The following is a 23,656-nucleotide window of genomic DNA, read 5'->3' as shown; positions in this document are numbered from 1 at the left end:
ACTGCCAGGGACTGTTCTCATTTTCAGGAGGTCTGCGCAGACGGTTCCACCCACCAGCAGCTCCTCCTGCGTCTGCGGCCCGGCTGCGCAGACGGACAGCTGCAGCATGCGCAGGCCCAGTGCGGCGGAGGGGAGGGGGATGCGGAAGCCCTCGTTGAAGGTGATCTGGGCCTGCGGCTCCTGGGCCTTGCAGCAGTAGCAGGCGCAGGGGCGGCCCGCCTCCACCGGCAGCAGGTGCACCTTCACGTACCTGCACACAAAGGTAAGCGCAGGGCGGGCATTCAACAAGGAGGGCTCTCCACCTGAATGAGGCCATGGGGGGGTCTGTTAAACGCTGGGGGTGCAGGGGGGCGGGGACTCGGGCTTACACTGTGTGTCCGTCTCTCACGGCGGCCGTGTTGAAGTTGTTCAGCTGCAGCAGGTGCAGCAGGAGACACTCGCTGCTGGCGTCGTGACTGAAACGGACAGACAGGAGAGGACACATATGGCCTCAGTGCATACAGGGGGATAGAGTGTGAGAGAGTGATGCACAGGAGTAGGAACAAGACTTACAGGAGCCCCAACTGCATCAGAGCTGGCTCTGCTGTAGTTACATCACTGGGATACTGGACCTCCTCAATGTCCTCCGCCCTGCTGTAGGAAGGAGGGAGAGAGGGAGGGAGGGAGGGAAGGATTGAGGGAGAGAGGCTCTCAAATTTACATCAGAAAGGGAGGCTATAAATAATAGAAGAACATTTGGAAACACTTATTTAAATGACGTGCATTGCACATTTTTAATGATCACATGAATGATATCAAGAGAACCCCAACAATCCACTCCAGGTCAGGACTTGTAGTTCATCTTTCTGGGCATTAGATGGTGTCAATCTTCAAGAAACTACAGTGTAACTGCAATACGGTAAATTGAGATTCATGATATGCAACAAGCACTCACATTCAGGACTGAGCATTCTGAACCATTTCCTATAAGCTCGGAACCTGAGATATAAGATCCTCACCCTCCTCCTGTCTACCATCCAACACAAGCTTTCTGTCAGCAAGAGCTTCACTTTAGAGCCAGCGCAGAAATACAAAACTATAAATAAAAATAAAAAGCAGATTTTTCTGCCAGCTCCTCCTAGACACAAAAACCATGCGAAGAAACTTATCGCAAGTGATTCAATGTGCAGTCTGTGCATGGTAATTGAGCTCATTGTTCAGTGGAAAGGATGAAAAGCATGAGATTGTAACAACTAATGACACCAGATATGATGCTTGGCAATGGAGGACAAGTGAGCCTTGTTTTTTACTCAGTGTCTACTCACTGACAATCGCATCAGTGGACAATGTGTCCTGTAAGACTTACAGCACAACTTTGGATATTTCCAGACGCCATTATGGTGGCATCTAACAGGCTCCAATCGAGGGCAGCCACATAATGTGTTAGGCTGGCCAGTTACAGAACAAGGACAGAAAATGTTGAGAATCACTTGAAAGAAATAATAGACAAAACAATGGAGCAGTGCTCAGGCACTTTTCAGCAGTACAGTGGTTTGTGCATAAACAGATCTGGGTAGTTCTAGAAGCAGTCTGGACAGTTCAATGTAAGAGAAAGGTGGGTTGGAAACTATGCAATCAAGAACTGGCCTACCACATTAATATGAGCAACATGAAAAAGCATTTGGAAAATCCCAGAGAAATAAACTAAGAGATGCCCATGACCCAGCTCAGAACAGCTTCAATCCTCCGCGTGTTTCTTTCAGACTACTGTCTAACCGCACCACGTAGAGAGGAGCTTGCAAAATGTACTGAATATTTACTGGTAAGGCTATGAGACCCATCAGCACTCTGGAATGGGGAGGTTTAGGAAATTTTATGATGAAATAATGACCATATCCATTCACTAAAAAAGGAGGATCAGTTTCCTCCATATCCTGTTGCTTTGTCACTGCTATATGAGCGAAGCTGAAATTTAGATTTCTTGGTGTCTCTGGCCCTCTTGTGGACATGTTAGCAAATATGGTTTACAAATACACACTCATCCAGTGTGTAGCCAGTGAGTCCACCTTAATCTGAGAAAGCAGGGAGCAGGGGAGTATTTAAAAGATCATAATTAAAACGATTTCTGGGCTCCAGCTACCAATAACAACATTTTTAAACATTACGTTTATGTAATACCCCCACCACTAACTCTAATGGATAGCTCTGGCATACAGACAGGCCATCTAGCATGGCCAATGGGTCAGGGTTGGGGTTCTAGGCTTATAGAACACAGTCTAGAATTCCCAAACATGCCTAGAAGTGCTAGACAGGAATCGCAGAATGTATGAAAGAGTTCCCCTTTAAGGAGAGCCAGCTGAAGGCTGAGTTTTGGCCTGCACTCACCTCTTGCTCCAGGCTTCAAAGACCCCGCTGTCGGTTGCCAGAGCGTCGTCAGACAGACCTGCTGAAACTCTCCGGGCCCTTCGGCCAGACCTGTTCGCGCTGTTACAGCGAAGGGTCACTCCTGCACGGACACACACACAGACATACAGACCCAAAGACACAAAGAGCAGTTAGGAACGACCAGCGTCACCGATGTTATCGACATCGTTCTTCACTGGGCGACAGCGGTTCCACTCGCCTGTCGTGGTGAGTATCCCCTGGGGGGCGCCGTCCCTGTGGCTCTTGCTGTCAGCTGGGTGAGCGGCGGCAGCGGCGTCGCCGGGCACGGAGGTGTGGGCGTGGTTGTGGGCGGGGCCCCGGCCGGCCAGCTCCATGTACTCCTCGGTCATCTGGGCGAGGGGGCAGTCCTGGGGGGCGGAGTGGTAGGGCGTGTCCATGGGCGAGCTCGGGGGCGAGAGCGAGGAGAGCGAGGAGCGGGAGGAGAGCGACGCCAGCGACTGCGGCGTGTCCTGCGAGCGCTTGGCCTTGCCCAGCGCCAGGAGGTCGCCGCCCCCGACCCCGCCCCCGACCCCACCTCCGCACGCCGCCGCGCTCCGCGACAGCGCCTCCGGAGGCAGCAGGAAGCGCAGGTGGGGGTCCAGCTCGCCGCCGGCTTCGGGCCGCTCGTACTGGGGCGGCCCGTAGATGTCGCTGAAGCTCACCGAGCTGAGGGAGCCGCGGGAGGACGCCAGGGACCCGCGGCTGGAGGCCAGGGAGCCGCGGCTGCTGCCCGACGACATGGTCAGATTACTGGCCGACAGGCTGAGAGGCAGGGAGAGACAGCAGGCAACAGGCCGTCAAACGCACCACCACACAAAAAGCCACACGCCTCCATACAGATCTCACCACACTGCCCCACTGTACATTTAATACTGTACATTTCACATAGATATCAATATGCAATACTGTATTGCGATAGTATATACATTTCATATACTTCATTCAGACACATATGATATAAATATGAAACAGGAATACAGCCGTGTGTGGCTGGGCTCCACAGCTCACCTCTTCAGCTGGGAGTGCAGGTAGGTGGTGATGCGTGTGGCCTCTTCCAGCTGCCTCAGGAGCACATTCCTCTTCTCCTGCTGCAGAATCCTGACAGGGACACACACACACACACTCTTCCTTTAGCACTCACAGTTTCAATATGGAGCCAGTAAGACAGTCAGAATATCCTGCTCCTAACAACCACATATGGATACAGTCAAAATTTCAGTGTACGCAACATTACGCTACATTATTGTAATCAAACCAGCAAGCTTTCAGTTACAAACCCTGCTCCTTCCTGCTACACCACACTGCTGCCCAGTGGAAGACCTGCTTATGTTGAAACGTACTGCACTCTTTTAGTGAGAGTGGTGATCTTATGGTTTTGTGGTGCTTTTAGTTTTAGTTTTTATATAGCCAAATTCTATACCAAACAGTGCCAGTAAGGTTGAAAGGTCCCACTTTACCCTAAGTGGCCTTGATTCCTGTGTATGTATACTGACTGTTCACACATACCAATGCGTCTGTATATATCAGCTCTTACCCATAAGTAATTACACATGCTACAAACAGGCTGAACAGTAGTTAGTATGATTTACTCTCTTCTGTTCTCACTACACTGTGGCTATGAAATCCACCTTCCAAAAAGATATGGTCATATTAATTTATACTGGATAGCTTTTATGAAGCACTGTGCACCCAGTTAATAACAAACTACATATAAAAAGCACAGAATTACATAACAAGTCAATGAATGTAGTACCAGCTCAGGCTGGCTCAGATCTGATGATGTGCTAAATGCCTAAAATGGCAGTTTAAACAGGTGAAATGTGTTAAAGACAGCAGAAAGTTGGAATGTACATTTCAGTGTCTGAAAACACCAACTGTTTGACGAAGGCAGAGACAGAAAAACAATGAAATGGAGTGAAATTCCTGCAGCTGTCCCATGACTCCACCCCAAATAAAACACTTTGGACAGCACTGGCTGGACAGGCAAGCCCGTGCAACTGCTGAGCTCAAAGATCTCAGCAAATCACCATGCACCATTCAGACACTCAGACACAAACATCCACAGGCGAATCGTCTCTCCAGCCACATCAGGATGTAATGTGGAATTCAGGCGCCCTCTGGTGCTGATTAACAAAATAGTCCAAAAATTGTGGAGTTATGGCAGTGCAAATTACTGCACCGCCCACTGAGACATCCAACACTCCCTGGGTATTGTGGGCATCTTATGGTCAGATGCCCCTTGCCAAGGGGTAACCATAACTGCTGGTTGTGGTGATTTGGGCGCTCTTGTTTTTCCAGCTTCTTGTGCAACCGGTTCGCTACATGGACCATCATTTGTCCCACTGCCCTGCCTTCCTCCTCCTCTTTCTCCTCCTCCTCCTCCTCCACCACCGCCGCCACCACCTCCTCCTCCTCCTCCTCCTCCTCTTCACTCTCTCTCTAAGTACCACACAGCTCTGCTGGTGGCCCAATCTGCTGGCGTCATGTTTCTAGACAGTATTCTATCAGCAGAGACACAGGCTTAATCTCTGCGGAGGCATAGGGGTGCCCTTATTTACTGTGTGCGCTGTATGGGATGCTCTGTGAAATGTATCTGTTTGTTAGATTGGGCTGATAGGGCACTCCTGCAACAATGTGTCCATGTTCAGGAGCGGAGGCCCAGTCCACTGCGCCCTGGAGCTCATCAGGTTTATCCGTCACAAAAGGACAGTTACCCAGGATTTTCCTGGCCTGCTTGCCCCGTTGCCATTGGCTCTCAGCTTCCAGCTGGTTATCTGTGCGTTTCCTCTGGAATGCTCTTGACACGTTTACATCAGACTACAAAACGGTGCCTTTGACTGTACTGATTTCCACAGTTTAGTAAACCTGTCAGCTCTGCATCTGAGAAGGAGTTAAGGTTAGCATTAGCCCTGGGTTAAACCCTGTAAAGCCTGAGGCAGAACCGGTTCAGGCGAATCTGACGGTATGAGGCCCGCTGTGAGGGGACGCATGGGCCGATTTAACCCACTGTCACAGGAAACAAACACATATGACATCGGACCCATATCAAAGAATCTACAAGCAACAACATCCCCAACTAATTGCATTTTCTATGGAAACAGTGGTCCAAGCCTGAAAAGATGACACAGACCCATGTAATGCACAGAAAGGTTGTCACACTGACAGCATCACAGGAGACATGCAGTTTCTCTGCATAAGCTGGTTCTGAATCGCTCTGGAGACAAGACTGAAAGCGCAAGTCCGATCTCTCACTCCCCACCTTCCCCCTGCCCCCCCCACAGAGTGCGAGTGAACCCTGACCTCTGGCTGGCCCCCTGGCTCTGGGCGGCGTGCGCCCGCTGCACCTCCTCCTCCAGCCTGCGGCGCTCCTCCTCCAGCTGCAGGAGCGACTCCAGGGGGCGCTGCTGCTGGCTGAGCAGCGTGATCTCCTGCAGCAGGGCCTCCTTCTCCCGCAGCAGCTGCAGGCAGTCCCGGTCCCGGTCCGCCTCGGCCCGGCCCGGCCAGCCCTCGCTGTCCATCTGCGCCAGCTGGTGCTGGATGCTGGACACTCTGGGGGTGGGGGCACAGTGCATTACAATTACCATACACTTCAAAAGAAAACTTGCTTAACATCTTTAGCCTAGCAAGAAGCTGGCAAGAACCCCCCTCCCCATCTCTCTCTGATTGGTTATCTTGGCTTGAATTGGTGATGGGACCTGCATCTAGATAATCTTTCTGAAAGTGATTCCAACGATGGGCATCATTACTGCTCAGTGTCATTATTATGGTAATCACTGTGATGTAACCACCTTCATTCATTTGATCTGAAGCGATTCTGACACACGTGTGCGTGCTTGTGTAAATTCAATATCCAACACCAGTGTCCTGCATAGGTGTGTGTGTATGTTGCAGCCGTATTCAATGCCAGCTGGCAGTGCCCTGTAGACGCTGGTTTGTGTTTGTGTTTGTGTGTGTGTGCGAGTGTGTGACTGTATGTGAGAGTATGCTTGTATGACTGTGTGTGTGTGTGTGTGTGTGTGTGTGTGTGTGAGAGCCTGCACCCGTGGTGCCAGTCGGTGGTGCCCTGCAGAGGTTTGTGTGTGTGCGTGTGTATGTGAGAGAGTATGTTTGTGTGACTGTGTGTGTGTGTGTGTGTGTGTGCATGCCCGCTGACCGGTGCCAGTCGGCGGTGCCCTGCAGAGGTGGGCAGAGCGCTGGCTGAACACAAAGGCAGCTCAGTGTCAGCACCACGGTCGCCCGGGGGCAGGAATGCATGCTAAATGAAGAATTTGACCACCAAGCTCATTTTCCAAAAGTGGGCCATTCAGAGCGCCGTCCGCTCGGCCCGGCAGCGGCGGTGCTGCGGACAGGCCGCTCCTTCGGCCAGGCGGCCTGCAGACTGCAGACCCGCAGTGCCGCAGCACCTCATGTCTGCGCCCGCTCGGCCAGCCCAGCGCTGCCTCCCGCCGACTCCCGCCGACTCCCGCTCCAGGTACACGCGCTCGGAGAGCTGCCGCCAGCAGCTAAACGTGCCGTCCTTCATCCTTGTTCTTCACCTCCACCTCAATCAACAGACCGAGACGCACTCGTTGACCTAAACCTTCGACACACCCAAAAATGCCGGAATTTCCCCCCGTGGGCGAGCTGCCCGGCAGTATATGGCCGTGAGCTTGGAAGTAAACCAGCTAAGCTAAGAGTGGTCACACACAGAGCTGGACTGTAGGATTTGGGAGGGGAAAAAACCCCCGCCAGGGGAATGACCGCCATTCCCAAAAAAGGTTGTTAGCATTGATACAGCAGCACTTTATGTGGAGCATTAGGAGAGTCAAAACAGCAGCATTGTAGGTACAGCATCAGGAGAGTCAATACAGCAGTATAACTGAGGGCTCACAGCTAAAACGTCACTCACTTTTTCTTGGCTTCTTCATACTGCCAGTTGAGCCGAACTTTATCCACCAGCTGCGAGGAATCTTGGGAACCAAGCTTTAGGAAGAAAGTCATTTCCACCTTAGTTAACCTGATACATCAAATATCTACACAAAATATCTACAAGAAGTATTCTGACATACTTATGTATTCTGTGCTGTATACACACAAAAAAGTACATTATACACTGAATCATCAACAAAATTGCCATCAAAACAGGATTGAGAAAAAAACTTCAGTGCCACTTTATGTTAATATTACATCTAACACTATGAAGACCACATTCATTGTGCTCATCATCTCTGAACATTTTTAAAGAAGATGGATATACAGAGAGGTAGGCAGAGATGTACACATTATACCAAGAGAAGGAGCTCCAAGTGAGGGCTTGAAAAACAGACTACACAAAAGGCATGTTGAACCGTTAGCGTAGCGGGTAGCCGCGCTGCTGGGAGACGGCGAGGCAGGGGGACCCACCTCTCCGGCGATGTCCGTCTGGCAGCCGGTGTCCCGGCAGCCCTGGGTGACGCAGGGCAGGCGCCCGGGTCCCTCCTGCGGGGGGTCCCCAATGCACAGGGTGTGCTGGAAGCTCACCGTCAGCTTGGCCAGGCTCTGCGGGGGATGAGGGCTTTAACACGGGGGAAGCAGAGCACAGCATCGGCTGCAGGACCAGCCTCCGGGCCAGCGTGTACACGGGGGCCAGCTAAATCTCCGCCTGCCCCCAGCATGCGTCTCGACCCACGGCAACAAGCTCTGCGGACCCACCTCCCTGCTGGTGTCTGAGAAGGTCTTGGGGCCACTTCTGAAACACCTCAGGGTGTTTGGGGTGCTTATCTCAGCCGAAAAACAACATGCATAAACTGGGTACATATAAATGATATAGCATTAAGACCTGCATACTGCCCTGCATGAAAGTATCTGCCAAGCTGTATGCCATGTGACCTCTTTGCTGGCTTTGAATTGCATCCATGTCATCCTGCTTCATTTACAGCTAGAAAGCATTGTATACCCGAGGATAAAACACTGTATCTTTCGGTTTTAAATAAGTAACCAATCTAAGAAGATGTAGTGATCTGACACGCATTCATGAGATTTTGCAAACACATATCATAGGAGAGATCACAGCACTGAAATTCCCAGCGAAAAACACACCTCAACGAGATTCAACATGCGACCAGAAGGGGGCATCATTGAAAACGCTGACAGTAATTTGTTTACAAACAATGCTGATTTTAGCCAATGGGAACAGTGAGAAATGTGTCCAATGCTTGGACATGGCAGGAAGCTCTTCAATTTGGCTTAAACCACAAAAAGGTCAGTTAGAGCAGCTCCATCTCCAAGTCAGATCAAACACTTATAACTACTTGAAAAACCCCTTGAAAAACTACTGGAAAAACTACTTGAACTCAAATAAACATTATATTAAATCACTGTTTTGCTGAAATACAGTAATAGACACACTTGAAGAGATTATTTTGCAACCATTTTAAATAGTTTATATAACAAATCAAATTTTGGAAAAGCAATTTCCAGAAAAGAAGACATGGCATATGTGGTAAACCAGAGTAAATTATTGAATGGATACTGTAACAGCTGGTTATCTGATTAAATCGGTCAGGGATTTGGCTTTACAGTTAGTACAACACCACGCACTGTAATAATAGCAGTAGCTGATAGAAATGAAATACAAATAAAATAATGATGCTATTTGGCTGTACCAGATGAGAGGCGCTGAGTTTGGGGTTCTGTGAGACGAAACAGCAGTGCAGAGAAATGCCACCCAAACTTTCCCTTAAAGTGTAGGAAATTAGCAGTAATAATAATAATAATAATAATAATAATAAGCTCATGTTTTCCCAGTTTTTCATGGTCATAGGGGGCACTTTAAAAACACTATGTCTAAAAGTGGCAGTGGTTTGTGTGTCTCCAGCCCTACCTGGATGAGGTCCTGCCTCTCCCTCTCGCCTGTGCTGATGGACTTCTTGATGCTCCGCAGCTCATTGAATATGGCCTGGGCCTCGTCCAGTTTGTAGCTGGCCTGACTGCTGGACATCTTCCTGTCAATCCTTCAACACATACACAAATGCATGGGCATACACGCATACATAGGCACGGACCCACATGCACACACATCAACATCCACAGAAACACGCAGGCACACATGCATGCGCGCATGCACACACACACAGACACACACACACACACACAGACACACATCAACATCCACACAAACGCACAGGCACACACGCGCACACACACACGCGCGCACACACATACAGAGCACACATGCACGCGCATACACACACACACACACACACACACACACACAGGCACACACATATGTCACACCATTTCATATAAGGCTGATGTGCACAGAAGAAGAAAAAAGTCCATTTCTGAAAGCCGCAAACACGCCCCCGTTTTCTCACTGTAGGGTTTACAACAGTACTCCCCATAAGCAGTGACCACTGCGACTATATGCATCTACTGCGAGACAGTGGGAAGGAGGAAAACATGCTTCTGTTAAGGAGCGGCTGCAGTCTCAAAACAACCTTAAAGGGATTAGGGAAATTACTGAGCTGTAATGTACAGAGCTGTACGACAGCAGGGGAAAGGGCCTGAGTGTTTTGGTGTTCGGTAAATTTGCATTAGTATAATGACAGCATATCTGACAGTTGTGCTTTCTTTGCAATGACTCCTTGCCTTTGTTTTGACTTGAGTGCACCATGTCTTTGACCCGCTTTTAACCTGTATCTGATGCTGTTTCTCACCATAATATCGTCATGGTTTTTCTATCTGCCCCTCAATTCACCTCACAAAAAGGAATTTACAGAAGTGTATTAAAAAAAACTCAGTACATTTGGAAACAAGGTTGCTGACATCGTGTCTGAACCTTTAGATGTTGGGATTCCCCTGCACTACTACTAGTGGTGTTGACTCTAATATTAATTTTAAAAACAGAGATTAGGCATGTTTTTATGGCAGGCTTAACAGCATCATAGAAATCAATCCTTAAATACTAGTTTGAGCGTAGGCATAGTATGAAATCTGTATTATTATTTAGATATCCTTATTCTAGAAATATGCACTGCTAAGCTCCATAGGACCTCTTTAAAAACCTTAGATAGCTGGTCCCAAGGGACCGATATTTTCAAGGGTCTGATTTAAATTATGTTATGTATACATAATTTGTTTATGCAATGCAGTTTACATGGTTTTCTTATATATCTAATTGCCAACCACCCTCCGCCACCCTCCCCCTAATTTCTGTGTTGTGTGTATTCTGTGCTGTGTCCTGTGTCTTCATGTTGTTTTCCTGTATGAATGTTTTGTTAAAAGCCCAATAAAAAATAGAATCACAAAAAACAACAAAGTACTAGATGACTAAATGCTCTGATTCAACATAATCAGAGTCCATTTCCTTTTTCTTAAATCAAAATGCTCTGTACTCATTGGCTGTGTCTGGCTGAGATTTGATATGATTTTTCTCTTAGGATCTCAGCTTCCGCCTGAAGAGAAAATTGTCTTGAAACCTTTACAGTGTCTTTGTGTAATACTAGCCTGGCATGAGACATGGGTATTTCCTGAGGCTAAATATTTCAAATAGCAACTGACCAAATGCTCCATGTCGTCATTTATACCATACGAATATATTCATACATACAGGGGTGTCTTTATGCGAGAATCCACATGCTGTACATAAAAATGTACACAAACATCTAAATATAGTTTATGTCAGATTCTGCCCCACCCCATGTTCCACACCTAATTATAAAGAATTAAATTGGGAATGACATCACTCAGACTGTTACCAAACAGGGCGGCGTCTGGGGTTTGAGTGAATTTTCCTTCTTTTATGTGCCTGAAGCCCTTGACGGCCAAGTACAGCTTCCCAATTTGATGATGACTACACCAGGGATTCCCCATGGAAAAGTACTCCAGATGAGTGCTTCAGATGAGCTGTTACTACGAGAAACCAAAGCACATGAAATATAAACATCTAGCTAAATCAAGCTGACAAATAAACAACTCAAAAGTAACTGCCAACCGTAAGGGAAATGGCAAAAAAATTGACTATCAGGATCTTTACATTTTTGTATGTACGTATCTATGCATGAATGTGTGCGTAATACATACATATGTATACATATACACTACATACAGTCTATACGCACACATACATATTTAGCGTGACTTACAGCATAAACTTAGCATGTTCAACTAATTGGAGCGTGAAATTAATTATGTCTTTGAGAAACACACTTTTCATAATGAAACTCAAGGAAAGTGCTTAGTTGGCCGTCAGTGGAGAGGTTGCATTACTGAAATGGCTGATGTGTTCATATACTTTCCCTGGGTTTTCATTTCAGCAATGTGCCTCAGAGACCTTCCTGCTCAATGGGGTAGCCTTTTTGGCCACAGTAAAACAACGTTGGCAGGACGTAGAGGCACCTCTGACCCAGAAGGCACGATTAGGAGTGTGAAACGTGAGCCTGCCACAAAACCCTTCCTGTGTTGTGGCCTTTTTTTTTTTTTAAGCAGCAAGAATATTAGGAGTATAAATTCTCCAACGTCCAGCATGAAACATCACCCATGGAAACAAAACGCCACCACATCTCCATAAAACGGCAGCCGTAAACAAAAAGCAACAAAATTTATCAATATGCATGACTTACTAACACATCAAAAGCGCCTGACCTTAAGTCATTATTGATAATCATTACCGTTTACTCACTCTGTGACAGAGATTCTGTCAATGAACTGGCATAGTATCTTATTTTTTTTCAAACATGAAGCGCAAAGATTATTTCAAAGCCATTTAGGTAAATTGAAATTGAAATCTGCCTTATGCTCATATTGCCAGTGTGAGGAGTCTCTATTCATACGGCTATCTTCATGCTAACGGTGCCGCGGTGCTGGCCTATCCCATGGTGCTCCTCTGCAGGGCCTGCGTGTCCGCCTGCCTCCGAGATCCTCAGTGCTGGCACGGAGCCCTGGGCTCGCCGCGGCCTGCTTCCTGAAGGGCCTCCAGTAACAGCCAGCACTGTTCGCCCCGGGACCCTGCCCCTCACCCGAAAAACAAGCGCCGCTTTGTTCCCCCGCCCCTCCGGAGTCTGGCCGTTTATTCACGTATCCAAACTCGCCACGATCGGCGCCTCTCCACCGCCGCCGAGCTCCCCGGGAACCAGAGGGGATGATGGGAGGCCCTCTCTTTACGGGATGCAGTCTGTTCCCACCTCGGGGGGGAGCGTGCCAGGGGCAGAACCTCTCCCGTTTGGTGCATTTCGGTGTTACGGACAGAGAAGTTCACTCAAAGGGGCTGGGATAGAGGGATTCGTGAACCGTGACCCGTGCCTCCCTAAAGTAGCGGCAGACGTACGGCCGGTTTCAGAGCCGTCTCTCAAGTGGAAGTAAGCAGGAGTTGGAGCTGCGTGCGTTACAGTGCTGAGTGCACAAGACTCAAAGCCTTCCAGCCCAGCTGAGCAAGGAATCCCCCATCAATCACTCCACCAAAATACAAAAAAAAAAAAAAAATTTAATCCATCTGTATGAACATCACCTGAATGCGTACGGTGTGAAAGCCTACAAGGTCACCATGGTTACAGTACATTTAAATGGCAAGCCGGACTGTGCCATAGGGGGGGGAAGTAAAAACAACAATGTGTGTGGTCCTCAGAAAATTCACATTGACAGATTTAATTTTTCTAAAGAGCTCGGTTTTTTTGTTTGTTTCTGTGACAAGCAGTGTTCTTGTTTGTGCCACTTTTGGGGCAAGAAATGCTTCTCCAAGAGATGTGAAACTTCAGGGAGCGCACGCTGTTTGTTTATTCAACGAGACGCCGTGCACTTTTGGCAACACAATTCTTTTTGCGTCAACGGCAGTGACCTCTTATTCCAGAACGGACCTGTCATGAGGGCCCATTTTTCAGGGCCTCGGTCCCTCTGGGTTGGGCTAGCGGGAGAGACGGGGAGCCTCTCTTCCAGAGAGAGAGCCATTTGTGTTTTTGTGTTTCTGCCCCCTTCGCGGAGTGTTCCGGCAGGCTGGACCCCCGGTCTATTCTGGGAGCCTCTCAAGCTGTATATTATCTAAGAGATAAAGGCCCTCTCGGCTTCAGGAAACGCACAGGAATTTGCAGCCAGATATCTCTGCGTTTCTACAGCCATTTCTCCCTGGCTCCCTGTGTGTTTTTTTTTTTTTTTGTTCTCTCCCCACCCCCCTCCCTCGCCCCCCTCCCTCGCCCCCCCTCCTCCTCCTAACAGAGCACTTCCTCTCCAGGGCGATCCTTGGCTCCAGCTCCGCGCTGCTGCATCCTCTTCCTGAGGTGGAGTCGCTTTCCCCCCCCCCAGCCAAACTCAAACAAGCCCACGCCGAGGAGTGCCTTCCCCCCAGAAGCAGACACAAGCAGCACAACCACAGCTTCATCCAGGAGCCATAAAAACACACACACACAACCACACACACACACACACACACACACACACACACACACACAACTGCCCTGTGTCCTGCTAGCGTCCGCTAAAACAACAATGAAGGCTGACACGACTGTTTCAGGTTGTGACAGAAAGGTTACAAAAAAAAAAAAAAGGTGTGTCAAATCAAAAAACATTTCCCTGACGTTCTCACTATTGTTTACGAAGGCTGCGTGCTTTGCTGAATGCGGTCTTTTTCAGATTATCATCTGTAGCTTTTTCGGTTTGATGTGCCGGTGAATAAGAAATCGCTTTAATTGGATGATTAAGTTTTAAATTAAATAAAAACTGTGTTTCTACTGTGTCATTTCATGGATTTTTTTTAAATTTGACATTTTTTTAGAAAATTATTTCAGGACTTCTTGACAAAGGTGCTTCTCTGAGGTGACTACATATCCCAAACATCTGGTCAGGCATTACTGACTGTTACAGGACACTGCAGTGATGTCAGCAGCAGTGACCGTGATGTAATCAGCCACTTCACGAATGAACAACCTGCGGTTTTTAATCAAGGATCACAGCAGCGGCCGTTTTCTTATTCCAGAGCAGAATTTATGATAGATAAATAGTAATATTAGTAAAGATTTATAGTAAAGATTTTTTTTAAGAAATAACAAGCCAATTATATGGAAAAACAAACAGAAGAGCTGAATAAGGTGGGAAAACAAAAGGTAGGAATATTACTTAGATACTAATGAGAACTGTGCTACAGAAAGCAGGGGAATGGGAGGACTTTAGCAGGGCTGTAATAGTTTCAATAGATTGGGTGATTTAGCATATTCATAGAGCAGGTCAATGAAGATACAGTGTTATAAGCTGGTCTCACATAGGCTACAAGCTTTAAAATGAAAAGCTTTCTTCATTTTTAGGCCTTCCTTTAATGTAACATGTAATGTATTTATTGTGAGCTACTCCATCATCTCTAAGTTTCTGTTAAGAAAGGAACAGTTTCTGTTTTGTGAGGAAATGTGTGATGAATGACACAGCTGACTTCTGTGATGTGTGTAGGCCCATCCCCAGCCACTCTGCACTGTAGTGACACAAATTTCCTCTAAAGGGAAAAAAGAGAACGGTTCAGGGACAGAGAGCAGAGGGGGGTGTAGAGGAGACAGCTGGGGTGGAGGTGGGGGTGGTTAGAGACTGGGTCAGACCACGGCAAAGGAGCATGTGAGAGAAGGGGGTTCTGGGGAAAAGGGGCAGTACTCACTCTTGCAGGGTCTCCACACCCATCTCCTTGTAGTGCAGTTCCTGCTTCACCTGAGCCAGCTCCTGCTTCAGAGTGGAGAGCTGGAGACACAAGGCACAGAGGCCGCCAGTGAGAGTCAGCCACCAGTGCGCACAAACCCCGCCCCCTCTCCCCTGTTACCAATCCCGCGCTCCCTCACCCTCGTCACTCTGTCACCGGCGCAGTGGCGTGAACAGTAAGCTCACCCTGAAACCACAGACTGGCACAAACCCGCAGACAACAACATGAACCATTTTTCCCAGCTCCAGGAAATCTAACTACCACTTACACATTTCTTACTTACATTTTCTGGGGGAAAAAAAAGTGCCCTCCTTTAAAGTGGAAAGTGAAACTTCAGGTCATGACAGCACTCGACTGAGTATGAAAATCAGTATTACAGAGAAACGCTGGCTGTTAAGGTGGCCTGTGGTTTTCCCAGGCTGAGCGTTTGGGTGATTCACCTTCGTCAGCAGACGAGTGTCAGCCGTTCCCCCGGGACGACGCACGGCGACATGCCCGGTCAAGCACACAACGCGCTTTCAGGCGTGTCGCCTGCCCTTTCCCCGAAACACACCCTGTTTACTGCACACCACCAAGACAGACAGGGACGCCAACAGCTCCGCAGTGGGGAGAGCCGCCTGACATCCTGAGTGTTAAAACTAATCATTTTAATTATTTCCAACTCAGGGCTGACGCTCAGGTGCGTTGGTGTGACGACCGCTCCCTGAGTTCATGACTCGACTCGGCATAACTAGCCAGCTTGGCTGACACTGAATGAAACTTGCTGGGGTGGCACTTGGCTGGGGCCAAGCTGTGACAGCGACAGTGCCCTACAGTGGAAGGGGCCCTGAAACTCCAAACATGGCCCCAGCAGGGCCCTGACACTCTCCAGCCTGAGGGCTGATCCTGCGGCTCTGGGGCCCCCCAGCAGGCCACACCTGAGCCCCTCCGCGCGGCACAGGGGGCCTGACGTACGAGGCATTGTTCTCTGCTGATAATGACTTACCCTCTCACGCCTACAGGCGATTTCCGCTTTGATTTGGTCAGGGTCATATTTGGCGTTTGAAGTGGATCCAGAGAATGCTACAGCAGAGAGAGAGAGAGAGAGAGAGAGAGAGAGAGAGAGAAAGCCTGTCAGCTAACAGTGAAACCAAACGCTCTTCCAACATTAACAACACCCCCCCCCGCGCATCCTAAAAATGCAGGAAAAGGTGAGCGACACTGTATCCCCTGAGAGAGGGGCCTCTGTGAGAACCGCCTCCCTCGCTCTGTGTGGAGGGGTCACAGTCTCCCGCTGTGGGGTTCCCAGTCTGCGCCCCCTCCCCTCGCGGGCGTGCCAGCGGCGAAGGCAATTCACGGGAAGTGAAGGAGTGAGGAGAGCTTTCACTAGGGCAGGAAAGGGCCTGGCCTGGCATTCACGCACAGTGGAATTCTATGGGACCAAACCCTACTTCAGGGGAAGCCACTGACAGAGGCAGGGGAACTCACTCAGAGCTCAGCTATACACTTTACATTCACTGAGATAAACACTGCTACAACAATATTGTAATATAAAAGGCTTGAGACACAGCAGGGAGAGAGTCAGCGCCCAGCACGGAAGGGGGTGGAAGTCAGTGCTGAACAGGGGAGGGGTCACTTTCTATTCACTTTAATTCATGTGCACTGTTTGAAAAGTGTACACCCTCCACTGTTTTAGATTGCAACGAAAAAAAACGTTTTCCTTGAATGAAGCTTTTGGACTGAGGCCCATGTGACGAGGGACGCAGGGGAAGGGGGTGGGGGTGGGGGGGTGCAGAGGAATGAAAGATTAAAGACTGGCATGCTCGGCATGGCAACGCCACGGCGTCAGGCCACCAGCGCTGGGCTACGAGTGTAACTGAGAGCATTCCAGCTACGAGGGTGCCCCAGAGGGAGCGAGGCAGCCACGGACGGCGGCTCACACAGACACCTCGGGGTAAACTCCAGGGGGCCAGGGGGCTCCCACAGCCAGGTTTGGGAGGAGTGTGTGACTGTGCGCACACAGGTGGGTGATGTTAGGCGACAGCGTTAGGGCGAAAAACAGATTTGGAATATGCATTTAAAAGGGGTGACATCAGGTGACAAAGTTTGGGGGTCTAAAAGCTGGTGAGAGGTGTTTGGAAGAGTGAGCATTTATAGTGGGTGACATCAGACGACGGGATAATGGCGTTGGGAATGTCTCACAGTTCAGGAGGTTCATTTGGAAGAGTGTGCATTTACAGAGGATGATGCTGGATGACAGAACTTGCGTTTTCAAAGCTGGCGAAAGGCAAGTCTGGCAGCGTGAGCGTTTCTAACGGGGTGAGCGGGTTCGGGGGTGACTCACCGCTGGTCAGCGAGCGGCTGTCCTCCTCCGACAGCTCATGGAAGCGCAGGAACTCCTGCTGTGCCAGCTCCAGGCGCTGCTGCTTGATGAGGTACATCTCCTTCTTGGCATTGAGCGCCTCCTCCGCCACCACCAGGTACTCCTTCAGCATGCGCTCCTGCTCCTGCCGCCATTGCGTCCGCGGGTTCTCGATCTGGGTGGTCTCTGCGCGGCGACGGAGATGAGACGAGGAGGGGAAAAAAAAAAAAAAAAACGCAACCATTTCTTGTGATCCTCAGATCTGTGACACAAAGACCCTCAATCTGAAGATCTGAAGAGGAAGAGTGAGGAACCCAAGCTGCGTGTCTGCTGCCCTGCACCTCACCACATGACCGTGTGGAAGCAGAGAAGCACATAATGCTCCGATTAAGGGTCAGTTAACTCTCCATTTACATTTCACTACATTATTTTCATTTAGCACACAGCAACTGACATAGATTACATCATTTCATGTTATCCACTCATACAGCTGAATAGTAACCAAAGCAATTCTAGGTTAAGTACAACAGCAGTGGCCCAGTGGGTAATCAAATCTTTTGGTTACAAGCCCTGTTCCTTACCACTATGCCACCCGACTGTACAAACAGCTGTGTCTGAATCATAATATGTGATTGACCTGTGATCCAAATGTGACTGAACTGTGATCACATTGTGATTGAATCACAATACAGGAGGCCCTTGTCATCCACAGGAGTTGAAAGCTGCGTCCCCCCACGAATGGGACAACAGGTGAATGCTGTACCTTGCTGACTTATGTGCAAAGACGGACTTATTCCTGGCGCAAAACAGCCACATTTAATTTTAAAGCAATAATGCAATAAACGAGTGATTCATGTGTGCATTTATATAATAATGTGATAATAAGGCGCAGTACGCAAAACAAAAGCAAGACTGTAGGCGATGGTGCAGCATTCAGAGGCTCGGGAACCGGGAGTGCTGCCAGCACGAATTTTCAAAACCGCGAATCGCAAAATCGGAGAGCAGCAAGGGTCAGATAAGTTTACCTACACTGAGGGTACAGCTCGCCATGAGTTCCTGAGAAAATTCATAATAAATCCATTCATTAAAAAAGTGTGCTTGACTTTTTTTTGGTTATGAAACCGTACATCTCAGATTCCTGAGAATCTTGATAAGTCTTGCCCCTGAGGGGCCCGGACTCTGCAGACAGTGTCCGAAACCCAGCTGTCTCTCTGAGGAGGGGCGGAGTCTGGAGAAGCTGAATAGGTTGCAGGGGAGGAAATGAACCCACAGAAACCCGGACGGGCTCGGACCGCATCATTCAGGTCACAGCTCGGCTGGTGACAGCAGCCCCAATGGTGGCGGTTTGCTTGTTTAGAGTCTAGAATTCTCTACTATGGTTTGTGGATGCTGGGCCTTTACCTTCAAGTATGTCACAAAAAATTAAAAAAATAAGCCTAAAAAACAAGAAAACTACAGAAATAATGCTTGGTCTTGTGCCATCTGGTTTCTCACACATCTGACCTTTACACTTATACCTAACCCTAACCCTAGCCCTTTACAATTTCACCAAATATCACTTTTTAACCATCATTCAGAAAGTGATAGTTTATTGAAGCAAAAATGAAAGCAAACGGTTTTAAATCCAAATAAGCCCACAATGATGCTTAAGTTCAAGATGATGCGTGACAAGCATTCCTTAGCAGTAAATGCAAGATGTGAGTTGAGATGTAAAGCCAAGATGCACACTGACAAGAACAACTGTTAGTAAGGCTTCATTCAGAATTGACATTACAACACACAGAGATGAGAGACTTCCCTGATGGAGAGAGGAGCATGTGGAGGACTTACTGTTGATGTGGTCGATGTAGTAAACGCCGACCTGCTGGTCGTACACCACCTCCCAGCCCAATGGCAGCTCGTCGCCAACACAGTCGGCGAAGGTCAGAGGTTTGGTAATCCTGCATCAAAAAAAAGCACATAAAACCTGTGAAATTCACCGTCACATATTCAACTGAGGTGACTGTCCCCTTCATACTTCTGTTCTGTGGCAAACCTGGAGTATGGAGTGGAGTATGACAGCAGCGTCTTAAACAACCACCATCAGTGCATGTTCCTGTGAGAGTAACTTCCATGGACTGTTTAACCCCTTCAGGATAAATCTATAGCTTCTGTGATGAACAATATTGTAGAGGAAAAAGGAGGTTCACAAACACATTCCTAACGGCTGAAAAAAAACAACATGTGAATGAAGGGCCCAGTGCCTCTTCCTGGTTTACAGGACGCTAATCTCCACAGAGGAAAAGAGGCAGACAGAGACAGCTCACTCTCGGGGTTAAGGTCATGGGAGGAGAGCGGCTGGAGGCCGATGCCGCATTCCGTATCGCCCCGTCTCTCCCCGCTCGTCTCAGCCATGCTGATCACAGATCAGCCCCTGAGCCTTTGAGGGGAGACTATCCCTTCCCAGACACTGATCCCAGATCTGTGTTTCTGTGGCCTGGAGGAGGGGGGCTTTAAGAGCAACGCAGTGAGGGATGAGGGAGAAAGTGGTTATCTGAGATAAGAATTTTTTTTGGTGTTAAGAAATCATGGATGACGTATGGATGGGGAAAAAAATTATACTTTTTTCTTTCCGAAACTCAACAGTGGATGTGGACACAAAAGCCCTCATAGTGGCCTTGATTTAGGGAACTAGACAGGAGAAAAGAGGTAGGTGGAGAGCTTCACATGCTCAGAAGCCACTGAGGCAGTGCGTACTTTCTGCGCTGCCGTCTGGAGACTGGACGCATGACGCACGCAGCATACCCCAAAGCCCTGACCAAGGCCAAGCATGCCAGAGGTGCCATTCCTTCCCACTGAAAGCCCTTTTCACAGGGGCAGATGTTACTACAGTGAAATTCTTACTGAAACCAATCCCAACGAAACACACTTTGAAGTCACGAAGAAAAGTTTTCAAACAAGCCGATCTTTTTTCAGAGAAAATCATCAGAAAAAAATGAACTCGGATTCTGAACTGACGATAAAATGAGGCATTTTATTCCTCCCAAAAATCAACTCAAACAACACATTTTATATTAAAAAAAACAATAAATATATATACATATATTATTATACATACACATGTAACACAAAAAGACAAGAGAAATCCACAAAATAAATCCAGAATAGGTCTTGCTTCTGCTTCAGATACTCAACATGCACCCCAGATTCCCAAGTGCACTGTAAAATTCAGTTCTTAAATGGCAGATTGACAGAGTCAATTATTTTATGTCAACAAGGAGAAAACAACAGGAGAACGGAGCAATGCAGAGGCTTTAAACACAGTGCCAGTCAACACCTAACAGTTCCATTAAGCGTCCGAATGGGGCGAGCGACAGGGACAGCCGCAGTCTGCAGGTTCCTGAGGCCATTGATTACCCCGGCAACGAGGGCCAGGAAAGCTGATGCCGGGGCCTGCAGTGCGTGTGCGGTGTGTGTGTGTGTGCGGTGTGTGTGTGTGTGTGTGTGTGTGTGTGTGTGTGTGTGTGTGTGTGTGTGTGTGTGTGTGGGGGGGGGGGGGGGGGGGGGGGTCCTTGCATTCCGGAGTGCAAAGAGACAAAGTGACTCTTCACCTTCGCCACTCACAGCGCAGATGAGACATTCCCAGACTGACACTGTCATCTGCAGTGTGTCAGGGCAGGCCATCCGCCTGAAGGGTTAAACACACACACACACACACACACACACACACACACACACACACACACACACACACACACACACACATAAGCCCACTGGAAATGTTAACAGGCTTAAAGACATCTCAGATCTGTACATCAGGCCATGTCAGAACCATCGTTTGCACTGGAAAAACATAAGGTCATATGAGAAAAGAGGTTATTATAGAATATTATTTATATATATATATATACATACATATAATGTAAAATGTAACATACGACAATCATTATTGACTGTAAGCACATATAGCATGCCACCATGTCTTTTCCATGGCACACACTGCCTCTTGCTGTGGTTCAACAGGAAACATCTTGCCTCAAACAACTACTGACTGCCGGCCAATCACATCATAGAATGGTCATTTTTCCAGTGCCTGTCGTCAGTCCATCTTGTAAACCATAACTACTGAACAAAACATACGATTCTAACAAAAGTTAGAATCACAGCACATAGGTAACCAGAAGATAAATTACTGTAGTTTGCAAGTGCCAGATATGAAAACATCCAGGGCGTTAAGATACAAATATTTGAAGCACAAATAACTGAAGGCCCATCTGTTCAAACTTTCTTACTAATTTGTCTTAACTTAGAAATTTGGAAATGTTATAGATCAAATTCACATAATGTGTAGCTTTTTAGCATGCTTGCTGCAAGAGGTTTAGCCTGTTTTTTTTAATTGGTGTGAACGTTTAACGCTCTTTCAAATTCCATGTTTTAATACCGCATCAGTGGTATGGTATTACAGAAATCAATTACATTTACTTAATGCAACACTCATTCATTCAGTTTTATCCTATAGCTCCTGTAAATTGTATATGGTGCATCAGTTTAAATGCATCCCGCAGATGCTTTATCTTCATCACTGGCACTCACAAATTTTAGTCAAATCAGGTCAGAAACGCATTCCAGCAAAAAAAGCATTTTACTGAGAAGTATCATGCTCGAGGCTATGAGACTCTGTGAGAGAAGTGATGTCGGAAAAAAAAAACAGGGGAACAGAACATTATTCAACTACTATCAAAGCCCCGAGAGGAGAGAAATACCTCCTCGCTAACGGATCGGAATCGGGGAACGCTTTTTTGAATGTTTGTTTTGTTGCCGGGTCTTGTGACAGGAGCTCTGGGCCTGCCAAGCTGGGTCATAGGAAGCGGTGTACTGCGGCCACACTTTCACACACAAGTACACAGAACAGAGACCAGGGAAGGAGCAGAGGAGACTGTGTACTCCCACTGCACTTTCACACAGAACAGAGAAGGAGCAGAGGAGATGGTGTACTCCAGCCACACTTTCACACAGAAGCATGCAGGGCTGAGAGGTAGCCTGGCCTACTCTACCCACACTCACGCAGAAACCCTCCTGCCCCTGCTCTCTGAGAAACAGCCCTTTCTGACCTCCACACATTGGGACAGGCCAGCAGCCACATATTTCAACATATACTGGGAGCAGGGCGCAGTCTAGATGTACATACTCTTACACGAACTCATACATTCCCAACACAGGCTCTCCCCGATAATCCAAGCCAAATGATGTGAGCTAATAAAACCACTTGAAGAGCCTAAAATGTGAGCTATATTTGAGAGCGACAAAGATGCCCTCTCTTAAATTCAGCTGTAGAATTTCTCCTCAAGGGACCCTTTTTATGGCCTGACATTCGTTCATTCCTACAGGGGGTGGAGTCCGGAGTCCCTTGTCGGCATAATGGGGGGACAATATCTAGATGCTTATGGACGAAGCAGACTTTAGCTCTGAACATCAGTCTTGGTGAAAACGGTTCACTCTTTAAGCAGTATTTGTTTGGATAAGACCAATATTACTCACATCTTAAGAGACAATTTCCTTATTACTCATAAACATGGTGAATCACCACCTCAAACAAGCAGTCGCTTCCTCCCCTCAGTCTGACCAGACATGGGCCGCCTGTATAAATCTGGAATTCTGACATACATATACCGCCTATGTAAACAATTGTACACATGTGTGTATGTTTGCATGCATATATATTTACTTATTATATATAAACATATGTACATATGAAACTAGCTGATTTTTTATGTTATAAATGAGAACATGACTGCAGCATGCTCAATCACAGTGGTCTGCTTGTTTCTCCACCCAGTTAAGAGGCACAGTTCAGCAATGTCATTTCTGTGGCAATTCTGTTTTAAATGGTGTTACGATAGAGAGCCAATGGGGAGGCGATAAGGGAGAGCTGAGCAATGATATTGTCATCACTGATCTGTACGTGATTCTCTGCATACAACAGCCCCTGGCTGTTCATGGGAGAGACATTCCAAAGATCTTAGTGTAGTATGACATTCAGATACTTTTAAGCACTACACTATCAGTATCATCATATGTGAATGTACTAGATGGCCAATGGTACTTGCTATGCATACTGCATAGTATGCCAGTGGGTGATTTGGGACACAGCCTTGTTAATGCACAGGGTTCTCACCGATTCACACACACACTCACTGAGTCAGACTTAACTGGAAAACCACGGAGGAAAAAAGCGCCTTTTGATGACTTCAGCCTCAAGGTAAAACGGCAGCAGTTGAACAAAACATCCAATGTGTCACTGACAGAGT

At 47.7% G+C, this 23,656-nt stretch overlaps 1 protein-coding gene across 3 annotated transcripts in view; it reads right to left on the bottom strand.

The window, feature by feature from the left end:
• The window catches only part of wwc3 (WWC family member 3), a 39,155-nt gene that overhangs the window by 5,539 nt on the left and 9,960 nt on the right, over positions 1-23,656 (bottom strand). For all 3 annotated transcript variants that reach the window (XM_036545972.1, XM_036545970.1, XM_036545971.1), the window contains exons 2-15: positions 19,200-19,309; positions 17,352-17,555; positions 16,014-16,090; positions 14,990-15,069; positions 9,245-9,374; positions 7,786-7,920; positions 7,292-7,365; positions 5,704-5,952; positions 3,412-3,501; positions 2,603-3,165; positions 2,365-2,485; positions 553-633; positions 369-455; positions 55-250 (exon numbers count right to left, since the gene is read on the bottom strand). In XM_036545972.1, coding sequence (XP_036401865.1) covers positions 55-250; positions 369-455; positions 553-633; positions 2,365-2,485; positions 2,603-3,165; positions 3,412-3,501; positions 5,704-5,952; positions 7,292-7,365; positions 7,786-7,920; positions 9,245-9,374; positions 14,990-15,069; positions 16,014-16,090; positions 17,352-17,555; positions 19,200-19,309 — 2,197 coding nt within the window. The remainder of the gene's footprint in view (positions 1-54; positions 251-368; positions 456-552; positions 634-2,364; positions 2,486-2,602; positions 3,166-3,411; positions 3,502-5,703; positions 5,953-7,291; positions 7,366-7,785; positions 7,921-9,244; positions 9,375-14,989; positions 15,070-16,013; positions 16,091-17,351; positions 17,556-19,199; positions 19,310-23,656) is intronic.

Source organism: Megalops cyprinoides, chromosome 14, assembly GCF_013368585.1.
Source record: "Megalops cyprinoides isolate fMegCyp1 chromosome 14, fMegCyp1.pri, whole genome shotgun sequence".
NCBI lineage: Eukaryota > Metazoa > Chordata > Actinopteri > Elopiformes > Megalopidae > Megalops > Megalops cyprinoides.
Note: the sequence above shows the minus strand (reverse complement) of the source record. Positions and strands in the feature narration are given on the sequence as shown.